General features: G+C 46.8%; 1 protein-coding gene across 1 annotated transcript in view; it reads left to right on the forward strand.

The window, feature by feature from the left end:
• The window catches only part of TRPV4 (transient receptor potential cation channel subfamily V member 4), a 50,850-nt gene extending 24,180 nt beyond the window's left edge, over window positions 1–26,670 (forward strand). The window contains exons 3-16 of the mRNA XM_043978730.1: window positions 4,940–5,112; window positions 5,995–6,147; window positions 8,109–8,249; window positions 8,387–8,685; window positions 11,203–11,382; window positions 12,355–12,513; window positions 12,871–12,963; window positions 14,161–14,234; window positions 15,599–15,764; window positions 16,091–16,157; window positions 16,888–17,204; window positions 19,555–19,682; window positions 23,545–23,666; window positions 25,379–26,670. Of these exons, the coding sequence (XP_043834665.1) occupies window positions 4,940–5,112; window positions 5,995–6,147; window positions 8,109–8,249; window positions 8,387–8,685; window positions 11,203–11,382; window positions 12,355–12,513; window positions 12,871–12,963; window positions 14,161–14,234; window positions 15,599–15,764; window positions 16,091–16,157; window positions 16,888–17,204; window positions 19,555–19,682; window positions 23,545–23,666; window positions 25,379–25,536 (2,230 nt within the window). The 3' untranslated portion in view covers window positions 25,537–26,670. The remainder of the gene's footprint in view (window positions 1–4,939; window positions 5,113–5,994; window positions 6,148–8,108; window positions 8,250–8,386; window positions 8,686–11,202; window positions 11,383–12,354; window positions 12,514–12,870; window positions 12,964–14,160; window positions 14,235–15,598; window positions 15,765–16,090; window positions 16,158–16,887; window positions 17,205–19,554; window positions 19,683–23,544; window positions 23,667–25,378) is intronic.
• The last annotated feature ends 290 nt before the right edge of the window (window positions 26,671–26,960 follow it).

A 26,960-nucleotide genomic window follows, 5' to 3' on the forward strand; every position in this document is an offset into this window, starting at 1 on the left:
CAAGCACTTGTTAAGAGCTTGCTGTATACCAGACTCTGGGCTAAGTCCTAGAAATACAAAGAAAAGCACATTCTCTGCCCCCAAGGGGTTTATGTTCTAATGGGGGAGACAACATGTGAATAACAGAAGAGACATCAAGCATAGGTGGAAGGTAGTCCAAGGGGGGAGACACGAGCACCTGAGGCATTGAGAAAAGGCAGAGAAATAGCGTTTTCATGACTTTAAATATGCCTGGGCTCGGGGAGCTGCTGACCCACTTGAAGGCTCCGGGGGTGACCCAAGGCAGGGACATGCCTCTCCTGGCTCCCTCAGGCTGCACCTCTTTGTGGGGCTGAACAGGGGAAGGAGGAGCCGTCACCTAGACCCTGGCTGGCTGAGGGGAAGCTGGAAGGTTAGTGCTCAGAGATGGCCGAGCCCCCTCCTTCATGCTCAGAGGACAGGGCAGAGGGAACTTGTTCTCTTGAGTCTCCCTGGACCCACCCACCCCTGGTAGCTGCTGTGTGGCTTTCGAGGGATGGCCCTCCTGGCGCCAAGAACAGACTTGGCTTTGTGAGCTCCCTGGGGCACCTCCTGGCTGCTTGCTGCCCACCCTGTCCAGGGCTGCCTTCAACCTGAATGAGACCGGTATGCTCCTGGGGCCTGGGAGAAGCCCAAGAGGTCCCAGCCCTCAGCTTGGGCTCTGTAGCTGGCAGCTGCACAAAGACCTTCAGAGGTTGGAGGGCTGTTAGAACATAGAACATAGATTATCAGGTCTGGGAGGGCCCTTAGAACAGGGGATGTCAGGGCTGGGAGGGGCCTTAGAACAGGGAATGTTAGAGCTGGGAGGGGCCTTAGAACAGGGAATGTCAGGTCTGGGGAAAACCTCAGATCAGGTAAGTTTTAGCAAAGGGAACACTGCAGTTAGAATCTGTGGAAGACCACTATTAGTCCATTCCTTTTATTTTAGAAATTAAAAAAAACAAAACCCCAAAACCCAAACTAAAAAGCTTAGGCTTAGAGAGGAGGACTTTGCCAAGGTCACACCGCTGGGCCTAGAATGCAGGTCTCCTGACTCCCCAGGCCTGGGTCTTTCAGTCCCTCCAGGATCACTTTTTTTTTTTTTTTTGGTGAGGCAATTGGGGTTAAGTGACTTGCCCAGGGTCACACAGCTAATAAGTGTTAAGTGTCTGAGCCTGGATTTGAACTCAGGTCCTCCTGAATCCAGGGCAGGTGCTTTATCCACTACACCACTTAGCTGCCCCAGGCTCACTTTTTTTTTTTAAACATATAAGGTATTTTATTTTTTCCGTTACATGTAAAGATAGTTCTCAACTTTTGTTTATACAAGCTTTACAATTTCAGATTTTTCTCCCTCCCTCCCCTCCCTCCCCCCTCCCCTAGACAGCAGGTAATCTGATAGAGGTTATATCTATATATCTATATACACATACATATATATAGATATATATATCTATACACACACATATATATATACACATAATAACATTACTCCTATTTCTGCATTAGTCCTGTTATAAGAGAAAAAATCAGAGCAATGATGAAAAACCTCAAAATAGAAAAAAAAACAACAGCACCAAAAACAAAAGAAATAGTATGGTTCATTCAGCATCTATACTCCACAGTTCTTTTTTTTTTTCTTGGATTTGGAGATCCTCTTCCATCATGAGTTCCCTGGAACTCTTCTGTACCATTGCATTGGTGAGAAGAATATAGTCCATCACAGTAGATCAACACTCAATGTTGATGATACTGTGTACAATGTTCTTCTGGTTCTGCTCATCTCACTCATCATCAGCTCACGCAAGACCCTCCAGGTTTCTCTGAACTCCTTCTGCTCATCATTTCTTACAGCACAATAGTATTCCATTGTATTCATATACCACAACTTGTCCAGCCATTCCCCAATTGATGGGCATCCCCTCAACTTCCAATTCCCTGCCACCACATAAAGAGCAGCTATAAATATTTTTGTACATTTGGGTCCCTTTCCCCTTTCCATGATTTCTTTGGGAAAAAGACCTAAAAGTGGTATTGCTGGGTCAAAGGGTATGCACAGCTTTATCGCCCTTTGGCCCAGGCTCACTTTTGAAAGCTGTCAGTGCAGAAACAATTGATGCCATTTGGGGGCACGGCATCCCACATCTCATTTGCATGTCATTTACATGGTTGTTTCCATGGTGCTTTACACATGGGATGATCCGTGACCCCGTAGGCACTGAGTGTGATTTGTATCACTGATCCCTTCCCTCCCTCAGTATCCCAGCTCCTCCTCCTTTGTAGGCTGGGGGCTGGTCCGGTTTAGAAAAACAACTGCTTGGACTTCCTACACACACACACACACACACACACACACACACGTGTGTGTGTGTGTGTGTGTGTGTGTGTGTGTGCTTCACTGCTCTCCAGGAATGCCCCCTGGGGTAGGGGCCACTTGGTTCAGGCTGGCAGAACCCCTGGGGAGGGGAAAAGTGGGGGCAGAGCAGAGAGTAGGTTGGTCTTGCTAATCTGCCTTCCACTTTGGGGGTTGAGGAAGAAGGGGCCCAAGATGCCTCTTAGAATGAGCTTAGGGCCCCAAGTCTGGAAGCTGGGGCATGGGAGCAAGGCAGGCCTTTGCATGAGATTGGGCACCACTACCTTCCTTTGTGTTGTCAGGATTCAGGGCTGGGAGAGACCTTTGTGATTGTCTAGTTTCTCATTTGACAGATGGTTTAACTGAGGCCCAGAGAGGTCAAGCAGCTTGCCCAGGGTCACGAAGGAGCGAAGCTGGGACTTGAACCCTTGTCTTCTGGCTCCTAATCCAGTGCTCTCTGCTCCCAAGCCCAGAGACTGAGAACCAGTCTGTGTCTGTGTCTTTGTCTTGGCCAGAGCTTTCTCTGGGTCACTGGTTTCTGGGAATGAACGCCCAGGTGGCTTGCGACTGTTCCTGCTGCTTCATACTAGGCTTCCTTCACAGCTGGGACAGTGGAGGCTGGGCTGGGGAACAGTCCCAGGGGGCCATGTGTGCAGTTAGGTTTGGGAAAAGGGGTTCGGGTCACACAGGGGAGAAAGACACCTGGGGGTCCTTGCCTTGCCATCTGCCCAACTGCTGGTCCTCATTCTCTGTGTGTATATTTATGTATGTTTGTGTGTATATGTGTTCATATGTATGTATACATGCACGTACATTTGTGTGTAGGTATGTATCCATTTATATATCTACATGTACTTGCATGTGTACACGTGTGTTTATTCATGTGATTGTGTGTATGTCTGTGCACAAGCATGAATTTAATGCGTGTTTCTGTGTACATGTATGTTGATATATTTAAGTACATGTGTGTGCTGGGGGGGGAATAATGGCAGGACCCCCAAAGCCAGCCTAGTTTGCTTTTTCCCTGAGGTGGTCATGCATGAGTCCGCCTAGCTTCAGATCTTCATTCTCCCACTGACTAACAAGTCACTTCCTTTCTGTGCTTCTATTTCTTCACCTGTAAAAATAGAGTTAACACTTGTAGCAACTAATTTATGAGATCAAACCAAGGAAGAAGCATTTATTAGGCACCTACTGCATACTGGCCTAGTAAGATGCAAAGACAAAAAAGAGGCAGTCCCTGCCCTTAAGGAGCTTACATTCTATCAAATGAAGAAAAAAAAAAGGATTTTTTTTTTGGCACAATGAGGGTTAAGTGACTTGCCCAGGGTCACACAGCTAGTGAGTGTCAAGTGTCTGAAGTCGGTTTTGAACTCAGGTCCTCCTGAATCCAGGGCCGGTGCTTTTTCCACTGCGCCACCTAGCTGCCCCTCAGTCTAAGTCTTCCTGCCTGATTCATTCCTCCTCTCTCCTGCTCTCTATCTCTTACTTTCTATAAGATCATCATAATCTATAGTCATAGGATTAGAGCAAGAAAAGTCTTCAGAAGCCATCTAGTCTGACTCCCTCATTTTACAGAGAAGGAAACTGAGGCCCAAAGAGGGGGAGTGACTTGTCCAAAGTACCACAGAGCTGGGATTCTTTTTTTTTTTTTTTTAGTGAGGCAATTGGGGTTAAGTGACTTGCCCAGGGTCACACAGCTAGTAAGTATTAAGTGTCAGAGTCTGGATTTGAACTCAGGTACTCCTGACTCCAGGGCCGGTGCTCTATCCACTGCGCCATCTAGCTGCCCCCAAGAACTGGGATTCTTGAAACCAAATCTTGTGCCTTTGCCAATGTGCTATGGTATACCCTCCCCATCTCCACTTCAGTGATAGTAATCCTGGATTGTGGCACTATAAGGGTATTTATTTCTATTTTACAGATAAGGAAACTGAGGTTTAGAGAGGTGAACTTAGAGTGGTGACACTGTCAGTAAGTGGTGGAACTGAGATTAGAATCAGCTCCTAACTCCAAGTGATGATTACTCTAACTCACTTAGGTCTCTGTCTCTCTTGTCTCCTGTCTTTCTGTTCTGTTTCCTCCATTTCTCTCTCTGTCTATCTCTCTGTCTGTCTGTCTCTGTCTCTCTTTCTGTCTGCCTCTGTCTCACTGTTTGTCTGTCTCTCTCTCTCTCTCTCCCTGTCTCTGTCTCTGTGTCTCCCTCTTCTCTCTCTCTCTCTCTCTCTCTCTCTCTCTCTCTCTCTGTTCATTCTCCCTCCCCTCTCTTCTACTTTCCTTGTGTCTCTGTCTTTGTATGTCTCTTTATCGGTCTTTCTCCATCTATTTCTGTCTCCATTTTTGTCTGGGTCTCCCTGTCTGTTCCACCCTGTCCTGCTTTTCTCCCCATTTAGATCTCCTCCAGTTTTTCTCTCCTTCCCTCCATGCTGTGTCTCCCATCCCTTCCCCTCTGGTTGCTAACTCAGACCACCCTGGGCAAACCCCGTGATGTGGAGGCCAAAGTGGGTGGAGTCTTCTCTGTGTGGGAGCAGTGAGACCCCCCCCGATGTCCTCTGCAGGGGCTCAGAAAAGCCTGTTTTCCCTTTCTAGGAAGGAGTCCCAGAGCCCCAAGGCCCCAGCTCCCGATCCACCCCCCATCCTCAAAGTCTTCAACCGACCCATTCTTTTTGACATCGTGTCCCGGGGTTCCACTGCTGACTTGGACGGGCTCCTCTCCTTTCTGCTCACCCACAAGAAGCGCCTGACAGACGAGGAGTTTCGGGGTGAGCTGTGGGAAGGGGCTTCGTGATGGGAGCAGGGGTGCGGACCTGAAGCTTGAGACTGCTGCCTCCTTCCCTTCTGCGGTGCTGCCTGGGCTCTTTCTGCTTCCTTGGGTTGGACTTTTCCTTCTCTCTTCCTCTCCCTGACCTTTTCTGCCTTTGGCCTCCCCTCCCCCCCAGGTCTCCCTAGTCCAGCATTCCCTTGGCAGTGCCCACACTCCTTAGAAACTGAGGCTCAGCTTGGTCCCCAGAGGGCAGAACCAGGAGCAACCAGTGCTAGTTGTTGTAAAAAGGCAGATTTAGATTTGATGCCCTGAGCACTCAAAAACTGCCCCCCCCACCCCTTCCCAACAAGGGTTGCCCCAAAGTGGGAGGGGGTGCCCTGGAGGGTGACAGCTTCCACCTTCCTAGAGATCTTAACTTGAAGCTGGACTACTGATCGTTCGATATTTGCTAGTGGGGATTCTTCTTTGGGTATGGGTTGGGTCAGGTGACCGCTAAAGTTCCTTCTATGTACGATGCTAATTAATTCTCTGAATTAGAACTCAGACCTCTTGACTCCCGGATCGAGCTCTTTCCATTGCTCCCTCCTAATGAATACCTTGTATTTCTATACCATTTGCTTTCCAAAGCAATTAATACCCCTTGCTAAGGTTGGCCAGACAGGCATCCTCAGCCCCATTGGTTGGACTGTCTTGCTGAAAGTCCTACAGGCAGTGAGGGGCAGAGATGGGTCTCGATTCTAGGACTCCCTTCTCTCCTCTCCCAGCGAAGTTTATTCCATTCTACCTTGCTGCCCTACCCCTGCCAGCTCTGTGGGCAGCAGGGCAGGAACCTCTGGATACCTGCTCATCTGCCAGGCATCCATCCTTTCTGCCTTTGCAGAACCTTCCACAGGGAAGACATGTCTGCCCAAGGCCCTGTTGAACCTGAACGGTGGACGCAATGACACCATTCCTCTGCTCTTGGACATCGCTGAGCGCACTGGCAACATGCGGGAGTTCATTAACTCACCCTTCCGAGATGTCTACTACCGAGGTAGGGAGGGAGGGAGGTGCTGGGGGCAATGTGCCAATTCTTTTAACCATTTATCTCCCTAGACTTTCTGGGCCATCATGAAACTAAATTCTCCTTCCTTCTTGGATCTCAAAGGAGGGGAAAGAAATAGGTTGAAAGAGCAGAGAAAGTGAATCCATCCAATTCAAAGAGGCAGCAAAGATTTGAATGAATGCATGCACGCATGAATGAATAAATGAAAAACACCGATTTTAATTAGGAAAGTAAATATTCTTTTTTAAAAATAAAAGTATTTTATTATTTTCCAGTTACATGTAGAAATAGTTTTCAAGATTTGTTTATATAAGATTTCCAATTTCAAATTTTTCTCCATCCCTCCCCTCCCTCCCCCACCTCCCCTAGACAGCAGGCAATCTGATATAGGTTATATATACATAATAACATTAAACACATTTCTTCATTAGTCATGTTATATGAGAAGGATCAGAGTGCAAAGGAAAAACCTGAAATCAGAAAACCAACAGCATCAAAAGCAAAAGAAATAGTATGGTCCAATCAGTATCCATATTCCACAGTTCCTTTTTTTCCCCCTGGATTTGGAGAGCCATTTCCATCATGAGTCCTTTGGAACATTCTTATTCCATTGGATTGGTGAGAAGAATCTAATCTATCACAGTTGATCAGCACATAATGTTGATGATACTGTGTATAATGTTCTTCTGGTTCTGCTCATCTCACTCATCATCAGTTCATGCAAGTCCTTCCAGGGGAAAGTAAACATTCTAAGGGCACAAAAAGAGAAGCAAAGACTGTTCTTATTTTCAGGGTTATATTCCAATAGAGGAAGAACACATAGATAAGGGAGTTATGACCAAGGAGAGGTGGGTCCCAGGGTACTTTGGTTCAAAAAGTTACAGGGATTGTGATTTTTGATCCAAAGGCCTATGCTTCAATCCTGGCTCAGCTGTGTACTTGCTAGATGACTTCAGACCAATCACTTAACTTCTTTGGGACATAGTTTCCATATCTAGCTGACCTCTAAGGTCCTTTCTGGACCCAAATCTATGATCCTGCAATGTGAATGAATGGAACTTGTCCAGTACTGTGGCCACTGGGGTGTCTCTGGGGCTTGCTCCGTGGGGAGCCCTGAGTCAAAGAGGTAGAGGCCAGGTCCCATCCCTACCCTGCTCTTGGGTTCCTCTGACATCACACACTGGGAACATGTGGAACATTATTTCCAAGTGGAAAGAGTAGGGGGGTCTGGAAGAGAATGGGAAATATAAACCCCCAGTACCTAGGACAGCGCCTGATACAAACGAAATGCTTAATAAATGCTTGTTGGGTGCATAAATTAATAGGTGTATGAATGCTGCAGGGAGGTGGGTTTCAGTCCAATATAAGGTAACACTTATTAAAACTTGATATCTTTCTATCTATTATGTTCACATCTTTTATTTCTAAATATATTCCCCACTCCCTTATTCAATGAACCATCCACTGTAAAAAAGACTAAAAAAAGAAATGGAAAAAACCAGCGGGGGGGGGGCACAGCTAGTGGATAAAGCACCAGCCCTGGATTCAGGAGGACCTGAGTTCAAATCTGTCCTCAGACACTTGACACTTACTATCTGTGTGACCCTGGGCAAGTCACTTAACCCTCATTGGCCCACACAAAAAAAAAAAAAAAAAGCAAAATTTACCAACATATTTACTGGGTTCTAATGAGAAGATTGCTGTCTAAAAAATTAGGAGGTTGTTCAAAGTAGTGAGTTTCCCATAAGTGGAGGGATTCAGGTAAGGCTATGTGCTCCGGGGTTACCATAGAGGGAATTCCTGCATTGGGTGGGAGGTTGGACTCGACCTGTAGGGTCCTTTCCTTTGGGCTCTTAGGGTCTATGGTTCCCTATTGTAGGGGTGGGAAAGAAGGGAAGAGGGGATGCTGAAGGTCCTGGGCTTCTTGGTGATATTCCCATTGGTCTTAGGTCAGACCGCCCTGCACATCGCCATTGAACGTCGCTGCAAACACTACGTGGAGCTTCTGGTGGCCCAAGGTGCTGATGTCCATGCACAGGCTCGTGGGCGTTTCTTTCAGCCCAAAGATGAGGGTGGCTACTTCTACTTTGGTAAAGGAGGGTCTCAATTGAGGAGGAGTTGGGAGAGGGGCAGGATTGGAGGAATACTCAGTCAGACTGAGACACGTCCCACCCCAGGCGTATCTCTCAGCTCAAACACAGATTCTAGCTCTTCTCTCCCCCATCAGGTGAGCTGCCCTTGTCCCTGGCCGCCTGTACGAACCAGCCCCACATTGTGAACTACCTGACGGAGAACCCTCACAAGAAAGCAGACATGCGGCGCCAGGACTCTCGGGGCAACACAGTGCTGCATGCGCTGGTTGCGATTGCTGACAACACCCGGGAGAACACCAAGTTCGTCACCAAGATGTATGATCTCTTGCTCATTAAGTGTGCCAAACTCTTCTCTGAGAGCAACCTGGAGGCTGTGGTCAATAATGATGGCCTTTCACCCCTGATGATGGCCGCCAAGACGGGCAAGATTGGGGTGAGTGGGCATAAAATAGACATTTACCGAATGCTTTAAAGTTTGCAAAATTATTTATGGACATAGCCCTGGGGTCCCACCTAACACAAAGCTACCCCATGATTGTTCAAGGCATTCTTTGAGTCAGCATCCACTCAAAACCCTGGTTCAGAAGCCCCCACCAGCGTGTTGGCTTTAACCTACCAACCTGAGAGCACAGGTGGTCAAAGCAAAATAATTTCACCAAACAGTATAGCAAATGAAGTGACAATAAAAGATTTTCCTTCATCGTGTACACACGAGATATACTTTGCCTATAGGTATAGGGATATATATAGGGATATACACACTTGTGTATGTATGTATATATGTGTGTGTCTTTTTAGTCTTTGTTATAGTGGATGGTTCATTGGGTAAGGGAGTGGAGAATATATTCAGAAATAAAAGAGATGTGAACATAATAGATGGTTAGGTCACAAGTAGAGAACTTATATGATCACATCACACAACTACTACATGGTGCAGTAGATAGAAGACTGGAACTGAAGTCAGGAAGACCTGAGTTCAAATCTAGACTCTGACATTTACTCGTTTTATGATTATAAGTTCCATTTCAGCTTTAACATTGTCCCAACTCTGACATACCCTGCTCTAAGGCTCCTCCCAGCCTTGACATTCCCTGTTCTAAGGCCCCTCCCAGCTCTAAACTTTGTGGGATCCCCCTGCTGTCATTGTCTGAATCTTACCCCAACTTTTTAGCAGCTAATATGATATATTTCTATCTCTATATTTATCTTTCTATAGGTATAGCTATACTAATGAATCTGATCAATGCTGCCACCTGCTGGCTCTTCATAGTATTCTGAGCTGCCTTATTTCAACAAAACTGTTCCCAAAAGTCAACCAATGAACCTTAATAAAATGATGTATACCCTTTCCCCTAAGCTTCCAGAAGTGGATGGATGGATGGATGGATGGATGGATGGATGGATGGATGGATGGATGGATGGATGGATGGATGGATGGATGGATGGATGGATGGATGGATGGATGGATGGATGGGTGAATGAACAAATGAATGAAAAAGCATTTATTAAACACTACATGTTGAGCACTGTGTTAAGCATTGGGGATACGATGCAAAAAAAAAAAGAAAGAAAAAAGACAAGCCTCTATCTTCCAGCTTCAGGATTGTCATAGGATCATACATTTAGAGCTAGAAGGGACCTCAGAAACCATTTTCATTGATGAGAAAACTGAGACCCACCCTGGGGAAGTGAGATGCTCAAAGTCACTCAGCTAGTAAGTGTCTGAGACTGGATTTGAACCAGGTTTTCCATTAAATTCCGTGGCCTTTAAAAGGTGCCTTCCTAAACCCTGAACCTTGGGCATTTCAAAACAAGCTTCTCTTCCCTTCTTGCCCTCCCAGAAGGGTTTTTCTTCCCCATTCTCTACAGCTCAGCATCTGTTTTCTTTCTCCCTAACAAAACCGCTCATTTCTCTGACTTTTCTTCAACCCCCTCTTTCCTCACCCCCTCACCTCAGCCCCTGATCCTGTCTGTTTCTCAGACGGTGGCCCAATGGAAACAGTCCTTGGCAGACCCAAAGAAGCAGCACAGGCCATTGGGAAAATCACTGCCTATAGAATTAAAGGACCTGGGGGGCAGCTAGGTGGCACAGTGGATAAAGCACCGGCCCTGGATTCAGGAGGACCTGAGTTCAAATCTGGCCTCAGACACTTGACACTTACTAGCTGTGTGACCCTGGGCAAGTCACTTAACCCTCATTGCCCTGCCCCCCCCCCAAAAAAAAGAATTGAAGGACCTGCTTGTGAATCCAATGCACTTACTATTTCTGTGACCTTGGGCAGGTCACTTGGCCCTCAGTTTCCTTATCTGTAAAATGAAGCATAGTCCAGATGGCCACTAGAGGCCCTTCTAAACTGCTAACCCAGGATCCTATGCCCAAGGTCCCAGTGCTCACTTTGCCACTTTCTAAGACTCTGGGACATTTTGTCTTTCTGAGCCTCAGATTCCTCCCCTACCCCCAGCAACTTCAGAGTTAGATTGTAGGATACGTGACATTTCAGTGTTGTAAGGTCTTTTCTGGATCTGATGTTTTAGTATGTCTGTGTTCTAAGGCCCCCTCCCAGTCCTGACATCCCCTATTCTAAGACCCCTCCCAGCTGTGACATTCCCTGTTCTAGGTTCCCTTCTAGTTCTGACATACTGTGGTGGTATTGGTATTATTTGAAGTATTTAAATGCTCTGAATTGTAAACTAATATTCTGAATAACATTATGAGGTTCTCATAATCTTGTCATAATTAGGTAATACAAGTGATGCCCGTGACCGCTGCTCACATGGGGAAATCCAGTGTCCTGTAATGCCCCCCAAACCACACACCCTCCCTTGGACCATACGAATGGGTTTTCTAGGGATGGGAAGAGGAAAGGGGAGCAGGAGCTTCTGATCCCTGAACCCTCAGCTTCCCACGTGTCCCCAGGAAGATGTCTACCGCCTCTCCTTCTCCTTCCAGGTTTTCCAGCACATTATCCGACGGGAGGTGACAGACGAGGATGCGCGACATCTATCTCGCAAGTTCAAGGACTGGGCATATGGGCCTGTGTACTCTTCTCTCTACGATCTGTCCTCACTGGACACCTGTGGGGAGGAGTCCTCAGTTCTGGAGATCCTGGTATATAACAGCAGAATTGAGGTAAGGCCCGGCTGGACCAACAGGGCTGCCATATGTTAGCTGTGTGACCTTGAGCAAGTCCTTTCTCCTCTCCACTCCTCAGGATTCTTATCTGTAGCATCCAGATGGGGGTTTGGAGTCTCAAGCCTTTTCTTGCACTAGATTCTATGAACCTACTGTTTGTGCAAGAACCCCTGAAGGGCCTCTTTGGGTTTCAGCTCTGATATTTTCTGGGTTAGCTGCCTACGGCAGGGACTAGAAAGTGACTTAGGCAGTACTTGACTCCTTAGAATGTGAGCCCCCTGAGAGCAGGGGTTATTTGGCTTTTCCCTGTATCCCCAGTGCTTAGAGCAATGTTTAGCATACAGGAGGTGCTTAATAGATGCTTGTTGATTAATGGGAGGAGGAGGTATTCCTGACTCATGGAACTTGATTTTGAAGGGTGACCAGCACTTGGAGAGATGGGAAAGAAGAGGAAGGGAGAGGAGATTCCAGGGGCTGGGTTAGATTAGCAAAGGAATGGAGGCAGGAGGGTCTAAAGAGGTTGGTGTAGTGGATAGAGCACTGGCCCTGAAGTCAGGAGTACCTGAGTTCAAATCCGGCCTCAGACACTTGACACTTACTAGCTGTGTGACCCTGGGCAAGTCACTTAACCCCAATTGCCTCAAAGAAAAAAAAATAAAGATATTGGTGTGCCATTGGGAATTCCAGGTACATGGAGGAGAGGACTGGAAGACAAATGAAGTTGGGTCTTGAATACCAGGCAAGGCAGTGTAGACTTGCTTCTTGTCCTAACCTAGATCTCTGGAGAGCTTTAGGGAAGGAGTTGGAATAGCAGAAAGGGCCTGCTGGGGGTGGGGGTGGGGGGGAGACGGCCACTGGGTCTTCATGAGCCCAAGGACACTGGAATTGGCTGGATCTCAGATCTGGGAAATGGGGGCAGCTAGGGACCCCATCCTCTCCTTGATTCTCCTTCCATCCCCTCCTCCCTAGAACCGCCATGAGATGTTGGCCGTGGAGCCAATCAACGAGCTGCTTCGAGACAAGTGGCGAAAGTTTGGGGCCGTCTCCTTCTACATCAGCGTCGTCTCTTACCTGTTCGCCATGATCATCTTCACCCTCACTGCCTACCACCAGCCCCTGGAGGGCACTGTGAGTCCAGAGGCTGTCCCAAGGGCAGGGTGGGAACCTGGCCCCAATCCTGTGGGCCAACCAAGCTGGTGGAGTCTCTCGGGGACTTCCCAGATCTCCCTGGAATGGATGCCACTGGTGTTGGAAGAGGTCACTCTCAAGTGGATCAAACCTCTGGTCTTGTAAAACAAGCCTTGGCCATGCCCAAGAAGCCAGCCTAGGGCAGCCCAAGCCGCTAGAGACCCCAAGGTAGCAAGGGAGACTTGGAATAATAGAAGGGAAGCTTTGGAGGTCATGGGAACATCTGCTCCTAGGGAAGGCTGGGGCTGCTGGGGCAGCTGTCTGATGCTAGGTCTGCCTTTCTCCTGTCCTCCCCAGCCTCCGTATTCATACCATACAACCGTGGACTACTTGCGGCTTGCTGGAGAGATCATCACCCTTTCCACCGGAGTCATATTCTTTCTCTCCAGTGTGAGTGCAAAGTTCTCCCCCTCTCTCCTCTTCTCCCTAACTCCTCCTTCTCCTCGTTTCTTCTCCTCCTTTCATCTTCTGCTTCCTTCCCCTCCTGTTCCTTGTTCTCCTTCCCCTCTTCCCTTTTCATTGTCTCTTTCATCTCCCACACTCCCTTTTTTCTCCTCCTTCCCCTTTCTTTTCCTTCTCTTCTTCCTCTCCCTTCCATCCATTTCTGCTCTTCCCTTCTTATTCTTTTCCTCCTTCCCTTCTTTCCTCCCTCCTTCATCTTTTTCTTAAAGGATAATGTAATAGCTTTCCTCATGTAATTGAAAGACTGACATATTGAAGAAAGACCATCTTAGTTCTGCTTGGCCCAAGAGGAAAGAGCTAGGAGCAATGGAAGCTGCTGAGAGGCACAATTGGGCTTGTATAGGGAGCTGTATGGAAGAATTGGCTGCCCCCAGAAATACAAGACCCCATTAGAGATCTCCCGACAAAAGCTAGATGACCACTTGTTGGGAATACTTTAGGGAGGAAGGACTCTTTTTTAGGCATGGGTTGAATTGGGTGAACCATGAGGTTCTCTCCATTATGAGATTTTGTAAAAGGTTTCCCATCAATGGGGGCCTTTAAGTGGAGGTGATAGACCAGTAGTCCAGGACGTCGCAGAGGAAATATTCTGCTATTATTTGGATTGGCCCTTGGGTTCCTCCCAGTTATGAAACTCTGTGTTTCTCCTCCCTCTGATTCTCTTTTACTTTCTCTTCTACCTCTTCCCCCTCTATGCTTGAACATGGCTAAACATGGAACACTGGACTTGGGGTCAGGATGACTTGGGTTCTAGCCCCACCTCGAACACTGGTTATGTGACCCTGGGAAACTTAACCTCTGTGTGCTTCACTTACCTCATCTATAAAATAAGGGGGTTACACTTTAGGGCCTCTAAATTCCCTTCTATGACCCCAAAACTTAGCACAGTACCTAGCCCATTTGTTGTTGCTCAATCATGTCTGACTCTTCATCACTCTATTTAGGGTTTCCTGGCAAAGATACTGGAGTGATTTGCCATCTCCTCCAGCTCATTTTACAGATGAGGAAACTGAGGCAAACATGGTTAAGTGATTTATCCAGGGTCATACAGCTAGTAAGTGCCTGGCATATAGCAGCCTCTTAATAAATCCTTGTTGACTGACTGACTTCATCTCCCTTCCACAGATCAAAGACCTTTTTATGAAGAAGTGTCCTGGGGTGAATTCTCTCTTTGTTGATGGCTCCTTCCAGCTGCTCTAGTAAGTTCCAGGACGGACATCCTTGAGGATATAATAATCTTTCCAGCATAGATAGGGAATACTGGTTAATCCAGTATTTTGGTTGACAGAGAGTCAGCATGTCCAATGTTGTTCATGGCTTTCCAATTTTCAAAGAATTAGGACCAAATACAATTCACTCCACCAGACAAAGTGCCATTTTCCTTTGATCCTAATCAATCCAATTAACCCCTATGAAGCCCCTACTATGTGCAGAGCACTAGGGATACCAAGGCAAAAAGAAACATATGAACCAGAGGATGCTTGTGGATTAGGATCCTGCCCTGAGATTCCCCTTCTGACCATCATTTACTCCATGGAGTAGTCCTGTGGACTTGTTGCCTGCACCAGTAGGATATAGGCTCTCTGAGGGCAGGAAGTGCTTTCTTTTGGTCTTTGGATACAAAGAATGCTGAATGAACCAATCGGTATTTATCAAGAACTTAGTATGTGCCACGCCCTGGGGATACAAAGAAAAATGCTTGTTGATTGCTTGTTAGGGTTAACTCTATGGTGGACAACTGAGAAAGACCACTGGATAATAATAATGATAACAATAATGACTAGTATTTATATAACCTTTCAAGGTTTTATAAAGCATCTCATTTGGTCCTCAGAACAACCCTGGGAGATAGGTGCTTTCAGTCTCCCCATTTTACACTTGAGGAAACTGAGGTCGACAGGGTGAGGTGACTTGCCCAGGGTCACACAGCTAGTAAGTGTCTGGAGCTGGATTGGAACTCAGGTCTTCCTTTCTCCAGGCATGGGGCTTTATCCACTGCACCACCTAGTGGCTCCTATAGGAATAACAGCTCAGTATGATTTCTGGAAGGTCATGGATACCTCCTATTCAGTCTCCCTCACTGCCTTCCAATTTCATGGGAGATTGGAAACTAGAGTTGCATTCTAGTGAATAAAAAGGGGACATTTGGGAGTATAGGAAATCCCTTAAATGGAGGCAGGGGGCAGCTATCAGAAGATGTTTTCATCTGAACCAGAGCCTGATCCCCCTCCAGTGGCTGGATACTGTCAGAACTATGGTGGGGACACAACTTACTCCTTAAAGATATATATAGATTGGCGTCCTAGATTTGGGCAGAGGACCTGAGTTCAAATCTCAGCTTTGCTGTTGGCTAGCTGTATGACCTTAGGCAAGTAAATTCCCCTCTCTGAGCTTTAGTTCCCCCCCCAAGAAAGGGAGCTGGACTAGGGGGTCTCTAAGTCCTCCCCAGCTCTTACTTCTCCCAGCGGTTCATTTCCTAGGTTCAGCAGAGTTCCAGGCACATGGTGGCCTTTGTCCAGGCTCCTCCTATTAACGCCCCCCCTTTCCTCCCATTTCCCCCCAGCTTTATTTACTCGGTGCTAGTGATTGTCTCTGCTGGATTGTACCTAGCGGGGATCGAAGCTTACTTGGCAGTCATGGTCTTTGCCCTGGTCCTGGGTTGGATGAATGCCCTCTACTTCACTCGGGGGTTGAAGCTGACGGGGACCTACAGCATCATGATCCAGAAGGTGGGCTGGGATCCCGGTCTGTGTACCCATGTTGCATTGAGGTGGTGGAGTGATTAGAGCACTTGATGGGGAGCCAGGAAAGCCTGAGTTCAAATCCCTCCTCAGACATTCCCTAGCTATATGACACTGAACAAGCTCATTCTTTCATGTGAACCTCGGTTTCCCCAATCTCCTAAGGGAGCTGATAATAAAAACTGTAGTTTTTATTATCTGTCACTGGGTGGTTCATCCAATGGGGCAATGTAAGAGAAGCACACAGTTTGGGGAAAGGGAGACGAGCTTTAAGTCTTCCTTCTTTCCCTTCACATCCTGGCTGGGCATCTCAGATCCTGTTCAAAGACCTCTTCCGTTTCCTGCTCGTCTATCTCCTCTTCATGATTGGCTATGCTTCAGGTAAGCTCTGGGTTGTCAGGTGTGATTTGGAGGATGGGGAACACATGGAGTCAGAGAGGAATTCTTTGGGGACTGGCTCACCTTCTAGTCGCCAGGGTGCTGAATTTGAATTCAGAGGATCTTTTTTCAAATCCTAGCTCTGCCCGTTTACTGTCTACATGACTTTGGGCAAGTCATTTAACCTTTCTGTGCCTTGATTTCCCCATCTGCAAAATGATTTATTGGAGCTCATAGTAGGAGATAAAGGTGTATTAATAATCTGGATGACAATTCCTACAATTTATAATCTGTAACCTAGATGTTGTAGGACCATAGATTCAGAGGTAAGGGACCTCACGGGTCACTCCTTCATTTTATCCATGTGGAAACTGAAGCTCAGTGACTTACCTGTCTATGGTTCTACAGTAAATGTCCGAGGCAGGATTTGATCTCGGGTCTTCCTGATTCCAAGCCCTGTGTGCTGTAATGTTGGGATTGAATTGAATGACCTCTAAGGTCTGTTCCAGTTCTAAATCTGTAACCTAAAGGTCAGTTGCGTCCAGTTATAATGTTCTAGCCAGTTAAATTGTCCTTCTTGGCTGGCTAGAAAATTTTAGTTAGAAGCTAGGGGCTTGGAGCTGTCCTGGCCCCATCCCGAGCATTCGGGGCATTCAGGAGCTCTGGGTACCCCTGCCAATGACCCAGAAGGTCTGGAGTCTTGGTCACTGGTTCTTGCTCCTTACTCCCCCAGCTCTGGTCTCACTGCTGACCCCATGCCCCAGCAGCACCATCTGCAGTGGGGAGAGGGCCAACTGCACAGTCCCCGGTTACCCATTCTGCCGGGACAGCGAGACCTTCAGCACCTTCCTGTTGGACCTCTTCAAGCTGACCATTGGCATGGGCGACCTGGAGATGCTGAGTAGCGCCAAGTACCCCGTGGTCTTCATCATCCTGCTGGTCACTTACATCATCCTTACTTTTGTGCTGCTGCTGAATATGTTGATCGCTCTCATGGGGGAAACGGTGGGCCAGGTGTCCAAGGAGAGCAAACACATCTGGAAGCTACAGGTGGGGAGAGCGACCAGAGCCCAGCCCTTGGGAGTCAGGAGATATGGGCTTGAGGGCTTGAGGGTGGGGGGGAGATCTAGAACCTGGACATCAGAAGAGATGGGCCGTGAAAGTTTGGGGAGATGCATTTGAGCGTCTGAAGGCCTGGGTCTGGGGAGGCTGGAGAGGTGACCTTGGGAATCATGAGGCAGTGCCTGGGACATAGCCCTGAGCCCAGGAAAGGGAGGAGAAATTCAGGGTTGGAGAACATTTTAGAGCTACCTTCTTTAAGGGACCATTCCCTGGGTCTTGGAAGTCAGGAGAACCTAGGACTCTGGAGACCCGGGTTCTAGTGCCCCCTCAGCCATTGACTTGCTATGTTCCTTCGGACAAGTCATTTTTTTTCTCCCCACGCCTCAGTTTTCTTCTCTCAAATGGGAGATGTTTTCCCCTGCCCTATTTGCCTCCTAGGGTTAATGTGAAGGACCATGTGAGACAGTGGGTGTGAAAGGACTTTTAAAAGAACCGAGAGGGCAGCTAGGTGGCACAGTGGATAGAGCACCGGCCCTGGAGTCGGGAGTACCTGAGTTCAAATCTGTCCTCAGACACTTAACACTTACTAGCTGTGTGACCTTGGGCAAGTCACTTAACCCCAATTGCCTCACTTTAAAAAAAAATAAAAAAGAACTGAGGTTTCCTTTGGGAGAACCCCCAATCCTTAATGTTCAGTGACTTTTGAATGGCTGGTGGGCATGGGGGGGAGCCCTATGAGATCAGAGCACTGAGAGGCCAGGTGGTCTCCCCAAAGCCTAGCACAGGGGACCCCCCTGACCTCCACGCCTCCAGAAATGGGACCACTCTCTTTTAACCCTTTGAGTACTGGATTAGCCACTTCTTAGCCTATGAAGGGATCATTTGCCTCTCTAGGTCTCAGTTTTTTCATCTGTGAATTGGGGAGAACATTCCTTACTTTACTCACTTTGTTCTTTGTTCTGAGGTTTCCTTCCAACTCAGCCATTTTAGATTCTAAGGCACCTTCCAGTTCTCACATCTTATCGTCTACAGCCTTTTCCAGCTGTCCGGTTCTATTGTCTCTGTTCTAAGGAGTCCTCCCCTCTCCCATTCTTTGGTCTACGTTCTATTGAAATCACTAGGAAAGACGGGCTATGATAGCTGTCACATCTTTTGTCCCCAGCCAACCATTCTCCCCACAACGCTCCCTGGAAGTGGCTTCTTCTGAACTGATCAACCAGCCCAGTGTCTTTAGGTGTTTCTCTTGTTAGGTTAGAACCCCCCCCCCCCAACAAAACCCAGCACCGCCCTGTGACGAGTTCTAATGACTTCCATCCTGAGGCAGTGGATTGAGCTCTCTTATTTGAAGGCAGAGAACCTCACCAGAGGGGGTTGCGTTTCTCTGGGCCTCAGTTTCCTAGTTTGTAAAATGAGGAGTTTAGACCAGATTGTCTGTAAGATCCCTTTTTTTTGTGGGGCAATGAGGGTTAAGTGACTTGCCCAGGGTCACACAGCTAGTAAGTGTCAAGTGGCTGAGGCCAGATTTGAACTCAGGTCCTCCTGAATCCAGGGCTGGTACTTTATCCACTGCACCACCTAGCTGCCCCTGTAAGATCCTTTTTGATTCAGACATCCTTTCCTATGTTCTAAGATCCCTTTCAATTCTAACATTGAATATCTGTACTCTAGGTCCCTTGGAGCACTGCTATTCCATGTTCAAAGGTCCCTTCTGGATCTAACATGTTCTGTGTTCTAAGGTTCATTCAAGCTCTAACATTCTAGGCTGTTTGTTCTAACACCACTTCTAATCCTAATGTTTTCTGTTCTGAGGTTTCCTCTAGTACTAATAGTCTGTGTTCTATGTTCTGAGATACCCCACCCCCAGCTCTCCCATTCCATATTCTAAGGTGATTTCTAGTTTTAACATCTTATGTTCTGTATTAAGGGCCCTTCTGACTCTTGTAGTCTAGGTTCTATGTCCTGAGGTCCCTTCCAGATCTATAGTTCTGTGTTCTAAGGGTTCCGCTAATATTCTCTGTTCTATGTTCTGGGGCTCCATCTAGCTCTGACCTTGTGGTTCTGTGTTTGAAAGGCCTTCTGAGGCCAGTGTTCTCTCTGTTAGAGGTTCTTACAGCAGTAAATCCTATGATCCTTGCTCATTGGGACCAAGCAGAAGGTGTGATGGGACCTCACTTGCATTTTTTTCAGGCCTTGATTTATTTCTTCCAGGTGTCATGCAGGTAGTACCTGGGTGGAGGGTGGGTTTAACTAAGCATATTAAGCTGGAGGCAGAATGGGTGGGGGAAAACGGTGGCCTGATGGTTCTTTTTGCCTCTCTTTCTTCCTCTCCACTCCAAAGTGGGCCACCACCATCTTGGACATTGAGCGTTCTTTCCCGGTGTTTGTGAGGAAGGCATTCCGCTCTGGAGAAATGGTCACAGTGGGCAAGAGTTCGGATGGCACACCAGATCGGAGGTGGTGTTTCAGGTAACTGCTCTTCCCCATTGCTTCCAGGGCAGCCTGTGCGTGGGACCTAGCTGGAGAAAATTTGCATTGTACATGTCCGGGTCAGGTCACCAGGATGCCCTACCAGGATGCTTTCTATCCATATTTCATATTTCTATCCATGCTTCCTACTGGGGAGAAGAGTGAGCTCCTCCCTGCTCCACAGTCTTTAAGCTAAGCTCCAAGGTGGTGGTCCCACCACCTTATGAGAGACACTTCCCCCACTCCACTCCACCTCATCATCCAAAGGGGTCTACATTCCCCCAGCATAAAGTTGTTTTTTTTAATTATAAAAGTATTTTATTATTTTCCAGTTACATGTAGAGATCGTTTTCAACATTTGTTTTTATAAGATTTCTAGTTTCAAATTTTTCTCCCTCCTTCCCCTCCCTCCCCCCCTCCCCAAGACAGCAAGCTATCTGATATAGGTTACATATGTACAACAACATTAAACATATTTCTGCATTAGTCACCAGCATAAAGTTTTAAAGCCCACATGGTTGACCGAGTCCCTTCTCTTCAACTAGCAAGGCTCCAAAAAAGGCCTGAAGCTTCATGACTTTGTCCCTTCCAACTTCCCAAACTCTAATCCCATGATACACTGTGAAGCTCCAGTGACTTTCTCTGTGAATCAATCAGTCAATCAAGTGCCTACCATGTGTGGGGCATTGTGGTAAGTATTGGAGATACAGAAAGGGGGCAAAACAAACAAACAAACAAACAAACCAACCAGTTCTTGCCCTCAAGGAGCTTATGGTCTAATGAGAAAGACCACATGCAAACAACTATGGACAAATGGAGATAATTAAGTGAGGGAAGGCATTAAGAAGGGGAAGAGAAGGCTTCTTAATAAAAGATGGGACTTAAAGGAAGCCAGAAGGTGGAGATAGGATGGGGAGCATTCCAGGCATGGGGGATGACCAGAGAGAATGCCCAGAGTCAAGAGATGGCAGGGCTTGGTTGTGGCCCGGTTGGGAGACCAGTGTCACTGGAGTGAGGAGTATATGGTGGGAAGTAAAGTGTGAGAAGACTGGAAAGGTGGGAGGGGGCCTAGGTTATAAAAGGCTTTGAATGCCAAACAAAACATTCTATATTTGATCCTAGAGGCAATAGGGAGCCACTGTAGTTTATTGAGTAGGGGAGTGACATGATTGGACCTGTGCATTAGGAGAATCACTTTGGTGGCTGAATGGAGGATGGATAGAATTGGGAAAAGACTTGAGACAGGCAGACACTCCCCCCCAACCCCCATCACTGTTGTTGTTATTATTGTTGTTGTTTAGTCATTTCAATTACATTTGACTCTTTTTTTTTTTTTTTGGTGGAGCAATGAGGGTTAAGTGACTTGCCCAGAGTCACACAGCTGGTAAATATCAAGTGTCTGAGACCAGATTTGAACTCAGGTCCTCCTGAATTCAGGGCCAGTGCTTTATCCACTGTGCCACCTAGCTGCCCCCACATTTGACTCTTCATGACTCCTTTTGGGGTTCTCTTGGCAGAGATACTGGAATGATTCACCATTTCCTTCTCCAACTCATTTTACAGATGAGGAAACTGCGGCAAACAGGGTTAAGTGACTGCTCAGGATGAGCCAGCTAATATCTGAGGCTGGATTTGAACTCAGGTCTTCCTGACTCTAGGTCCCTTTGAGCTCTGCTATTCTATGTTCAAAGATCCCTTCTGGATCTAACGTGTTCTGTCTTCTAAGGTTCCTGGCTCACTATCCACTATGCTACTGAGCTGCCCACACTTGATCACTAGTGTCATTTATTAAAGATTACACCATTGACATTTGTTTTCCTTTGTAATCCTATGCATTTTATTTTATACATTTAAAAACATAGTTCTAAGAAGGGGACATAGGTTTCAACAAACTTTTCCAGGTGGATCTTAAAAAAATTTTTTTTTAAATGTTGTGCGGGGGCAGCTAGGTGGCACAGTGGATAGAGAACCAGCCCTGGATTCAGGAGGACCTGAGTTCAAATTTGGTCTCAGACACTTGATACTTACTAGCTGTGTGACCCTGGGCAAGTCACTTAACCCTCACTGCCCTGCAAAACCAAAACAAACCAAAACCAAAAAACACAAAGCAAAACAAAAAAAAAGTTGATTTGGGAGGCAGCTAGGTGGCGCAGGGGATAAAGCACCAGCCCTGGATTCAGGAGGACCTGAGTTCAAATCCAGTCTTAGACACTTGACACTTACTAGCTGTGTGACCCTGGGCAAGTCACTTAACCCTCATTGTCCAGCAAAAAACAAAACAAAACAAAAAAGCGCAAAAAAAAAAATGTTGTGCATTAATATTTGACTATAATTGTTTCCTTTTTTAACGTCTTGGTATATTTCCTTTTTTACTTCAATCAAAATGATCAGTCAGTCAGTGCATGTGTTAAGGTTTTCTTGCCAGGCCGTGGGCTAGGTGCTGAGGGAGACCACATGAAGAAACATATCTACAAGATCCGCACTAAAGGAACACTGGGTTACTTTGGAAGAATTCATTTCTTTCTTTCTTTTTTTTTTTTTTTGGTGAGGCAATTAGGGTTAAGTGACTTGCCTAGGGTCACACAGCTAGTAAGTATCAAGTGTCTGAGGCTGAATTTGAACTCAGGTCCTCCTGAATCCAGGGCCGATGCTTTATCCACTGCACCACCTAGCTGCCCCCACTGGGTTACTTTGGGCAGGGCAGCACTAGCAGTTGTGTGGCTCAGGAAAGGCCTTCATGTCAGTGACCTTCCCTTCACAACCAACAGAGCCCTCCCTCCTAACAGAGAAATGAGCAGAAGAAATCAATGCGTCGGACATGTTTGATGATATATGCTTCACGTCCACCACCTCTTGTCTGGGAGTGAGGAGCCTGGGAGAGGCATTGTGCTTAGGGGAAAGAGCAGTAGATCTGAAGGCAGAGTGGATGTGTGTCCTTGTGGAAAGATTCGAGTCAGAGGCCTGGGGTTCACATCTCTTCTCAGTTGCTTCCTCCCTCGCTGGGCTTTCGCTTCCTTATCTGTGAAATGAGGAGGGTTCCATCTCTAAAAGGATGACTCTAGCCCTCTGGGTCAGTGCTCAGGTTTGAGCCTGTGGAACTGTGGTTCTGAAAACCCTTCATAACTGCCCCTTCCCGCCAATCCCTCCCTACCTTTCTAGTCTTCTTAGGCCTCACTCCTTTCCATGTGTACTTTGATCTCCTTGAATACGATTTTGTAAATATGAGGCTCCATCTCTCATCTCTGCATGTTGTCACTGGCTGTACCCATGCCAGGATCACCCTCCCTCCTTGTCTCTGCCTTCAAGTCTCAACTGAAAAAAGCCTTACTTGCTTCCCCAATAATGCCAGTTCCAGCCCTCTAAGTCTACCCTCAAATTATCCACTGCATATATCTGGTTTATACATAGTTATTTGCATGTGGTCTCCATTCAATGTGACCTATTTCAATCACTTAATAAACATTTATTAAAGAGACAATAAACATTTATTGGGGGAAGCTAGGTGGTGCGGTGGATAAACCATCAGACCTGGAGTCAGGAAGACCTGCATTCAAATCCAGTCTCAGACACTTAGCAGCTGCATGACCCTAGACAAGTCATTTTACTTCTGTCTCCCTCAGTTTTCTCATCTGTAAAATGAAGCAAATGATAGCCCTAACTTCCCAGGGCTGTTGAGAGGATCAAGTGAGATATTGTTTGTAAAGCACTTTGCAGACCTTAAAATGCTGTTTCAGGAGGATCTTGGGAAGAATTGTCAGAGTTGGGCATTGGCCCTAGGCAAGGAGGAAGTTGCTTTGGGTTGGGACCTGGAGGGAGGAGAGACAAGCAGGTCCCCACTCCTGTGTTCTGTTTGGCCTCCTAGGGTTGATGAAGTGAATTGGTCTCATTGGAACCAAAACTTGGGCATCATTAATGAGGATCCAGGCAAGAATGAGACCTATCAGTACTACGGCTTCTCCCACACTGTGGGCCGACTTCGCAGGGGTGAGTACAGAGTGTGAGGAGGAGGCGAGAGGAGAAAGGGCATCTTTTTCTTTCTTTTTTGTCCAATCTTAATAGTATTTTTTTCCAGTTACATGTAAAGATAGTTTTCAACATTTGTTTTCATAAGATTTTGAGTTCCAAATTTTTCTTCCTCTCTTCCTTCCCTCCCTCCTCCCCAAGACAGAAAGCAATCTGATATAGGTTATGTATATACAATCACATTAAACATATTTCTGCATTAGTCATGTTGTGAAAGAAGAATCGGAACAAAAGGGAACCCCCCCCCAAAAAAAAACACCCCACACCAAACAAACAAAAAGAGAAACCGTATGGTTCAATCTGCATGCAGAATCCACAGTTCTTTTTTCTGGATGTGGAGAACATTTTCCATCATGAGTCCTTTGGAGTTGTCTTGGATCATTGCACTGCTGAGAAGAGCCAGGTCTATCACAGTTGATCATCATACAATGTTACTGTTACTGAGTACAATGTTCTGATTCTGCTCACTTCATTCAGCATCAGTCCACTTAAATCTTTCCAGCTTTTTCTGAAATCTGCCTGCTCATCATTTCTTATAGCACAATAGTATTCCATGACATTCATAGACCACAATTTGTTCAGCCATTCCCCAACTTATGGGCATCCCCTCGATTTCCAATTTTTTGCTACCACAGAAAGAGCAGCTATAAATAATTTTATACATGTGGGTCCTTTTCCTTTTTTATGATCTCTTTGGGATACGGACCTAGCAGTGGTACCACTGGGGTAAAGGGTATGAACAGCAAGGGCATCTTTTTCTGAATTGATTTCCTGTTGTAGGGGCAAGAGTTCCAAGGGCTGGAATTCTAGCCTTCCATTTGCCACTGACTTGGCCAGATTTGATTCCTCTAGCCATCAGCTTCTTTATCTTCGAAAGGGGTCTAGATCAGGGGCTCTTAATGTGGGCTCCACAGACCTTCCCCCACCAAGCACATCATGCATAGATTTCAAGGAACTTGGATGGAAAAAATTGCATCATAATTTTCACTGACTCTGTATTCAATTTTACACACTGAAAAACATGATGCTGAGAAGAGGGACATAGGCTTCACCAGATTCTGCCAAAGGAGTCTGGGAGAAAAATGGGGAATAACCTCTGGGCTAGAGGATCATTGCGATCTGTCATTCTTAGTTCTAAGGCTCCTCCCAGCCTTTATATCCCTGTTCTAAGGCCCCTCTCAGTCCTGACATTCCCTGTTCTAAGGCCCCTCCCAGCCCTGACATCCCTTGTTCTAAGGCCTTTCTCAGCTCTTATAGTCTATGTCCTGAGGTCTGTTCCAGTTCTAACATTCTATGTTTTAACCTTCTAAATTCTAAGTCTTGACATTTTATGTTCTAAGGTACCATCCAGCTCTGACATTCTATGTCATGTGTTCTAACATTTCATGCCCTGAGATCCCTTCTGGTGCTAACATTCTGTATTCTAACATTCTAAGTTCTAAGGTCCTTCTGATGCTGATATTCCAGATTCAGGGTTCTCACATTCTGTGGTCTCAATCTACATCCCATGTTCCTCCAATTCTAACATTCTGTGAGTCTATGAACAAACATCTTGGCTTACCTCTTGCATGTAGCCTAGCCTTTCTCCACTCTTCTTCCCTGGGTCCCCCAAGGGGAAGGAACTGGATATTCCTTCATCCAGTGATCCCTCTCTTTGTGTGTTCCTCCTATAGATCGCTGGTCCACAGTGGTGCCCCGGGTCGTCGAGTTGAACAAGAATGCCCACTCGGAGGATGTGGTGGTTCCACTGGATCATCTGGGCACTTCTGCTGCCCCTGCTCACAGACAGAGCTACCCTCATAACTGGAGGACAGAAGATGCCCCACTCTAGTGGGGCCTGGGAGCCTAGGGGAGGGGCCCAGCCAGGGACTCAAGCATCTGCCATGGCTAGTTGGCATGGAAAGCACAGAAGACTTCCCTGCCATGAGTTGAACCTGTTGGCTCCTGCCCAGCTCTAGTTTTTTCCCCGGATGCCTATTGGCACCCTCTTTGTGCCAGCCCAAGGTTCACCAACATTTTCAAGGGAAGCTCCCACTGGTGGCTTCCTGAGTTCCCTGGCTTTGACTCCAAAGATGCCCAGATGAAGAGAGGTCCAGCAGCACCCTGCATTGGAGGGATGGGGTGTGTCAGAGTGTTGAGTAGTATCATCTCTGGCAGAGTCAGCTGGGGGATGTGTGGAAAGTCAGACCATGGTACAGTGGAAAGAAAGCTGGGATTTGGAGTTGGGAAGTCTAGGTTTGCTCCCTGGCTCTGATATTTCCTATCTGTGTGACCTTGGGCAAGTCATTTCTCATCCTTAAGTTCTTCCTCTATAAAATAAGGGGTTTGGGCTGGATGACCTCTGAGGTCCCTTCCAGCTGTAAACCCTACAAGCCTATGATCCTCTCTTGTTCACTTACAAGTCCTGACCCATGTTCACATTCCCACTAGACTCTGGGCACAATAGGCAAGGTCAGGCAAGGAAAAGAAGGTGAATGGTTTTAAGTGGAGGTCAGAGATGAAAGGCTTCCAGCCCCTTTGGCCCTGGAAGAAGCCATCCTCAGCCTCCTCTCACTCCCATGGAGTTATACAGGTCAGTATAGTGTGACCAGTGCAGAAGGGGCACCTTGTTCCCCAGCTGGCTACAAGGAGGCGGTTCCCACCCTTGCCCCAGCCCTGGCCAGACTCTCATTCTATTATTTATTTGCTCTTCTCTAGCTCAGGAAGGAAGTTCATGGCTAGAGGGCAGGGTAGCTGTGCCCTCCATGGAGGTCTCAGGAAATATCCCAGCCCAACCTAGTCTTTCTGGTTCCAGTCCCATGTCCCAGTGTCCACCTGCCAACATGGTACATGCACAGATGATGGCTTTGCTTAAGAGACAGGGAATGTCAGAGGGCAAATCCTCTGTATGCTCTGGATGGTGCCTGGGAAAATGTGGGCAGGTACTCAATAAATATTAGTTTATGATGTTGGTAATTGTGGTGATGATGGTGGTGTGATAGGGATTCAGATAATATTAGTAGGGATGATTGTTAAGGGGGATGATGTGGGTAGGGTGGGGATGGGGAACTAGAATGAAGGAAATGGAAATGGGAAGTGATGGAATAAGGATGGGAGCTGAGATGATGGGCATATGAATGAGGATGGGGATGGAAATGACAATGATGGTTATGGGGGGTGAGGATGATAAGTGGGATAATGAGATAGTGATGGAAACTGGTATGAGGGGAGTGGGTGTTAGAGTGAGAACTTGGACAACAACTGGAATGATTATGA

The sequence above is a fragment of the Dromiciops gliroides genome, chromosome 1 (assembly GCF_019393635.1).
Source record: "Dromiciops gliroides isolate mDroGli1 chromosome 1, mDroGli1.pri, whole genome shotgun sequence".
In the NCBI taxonomy this organism is placed as follows: Eukaryota; Metazoa; Chordata; class Mammalia; order Microbiotheria; family Microbiotheriidae; genus Dromiciops; species Dromiciops gliroides.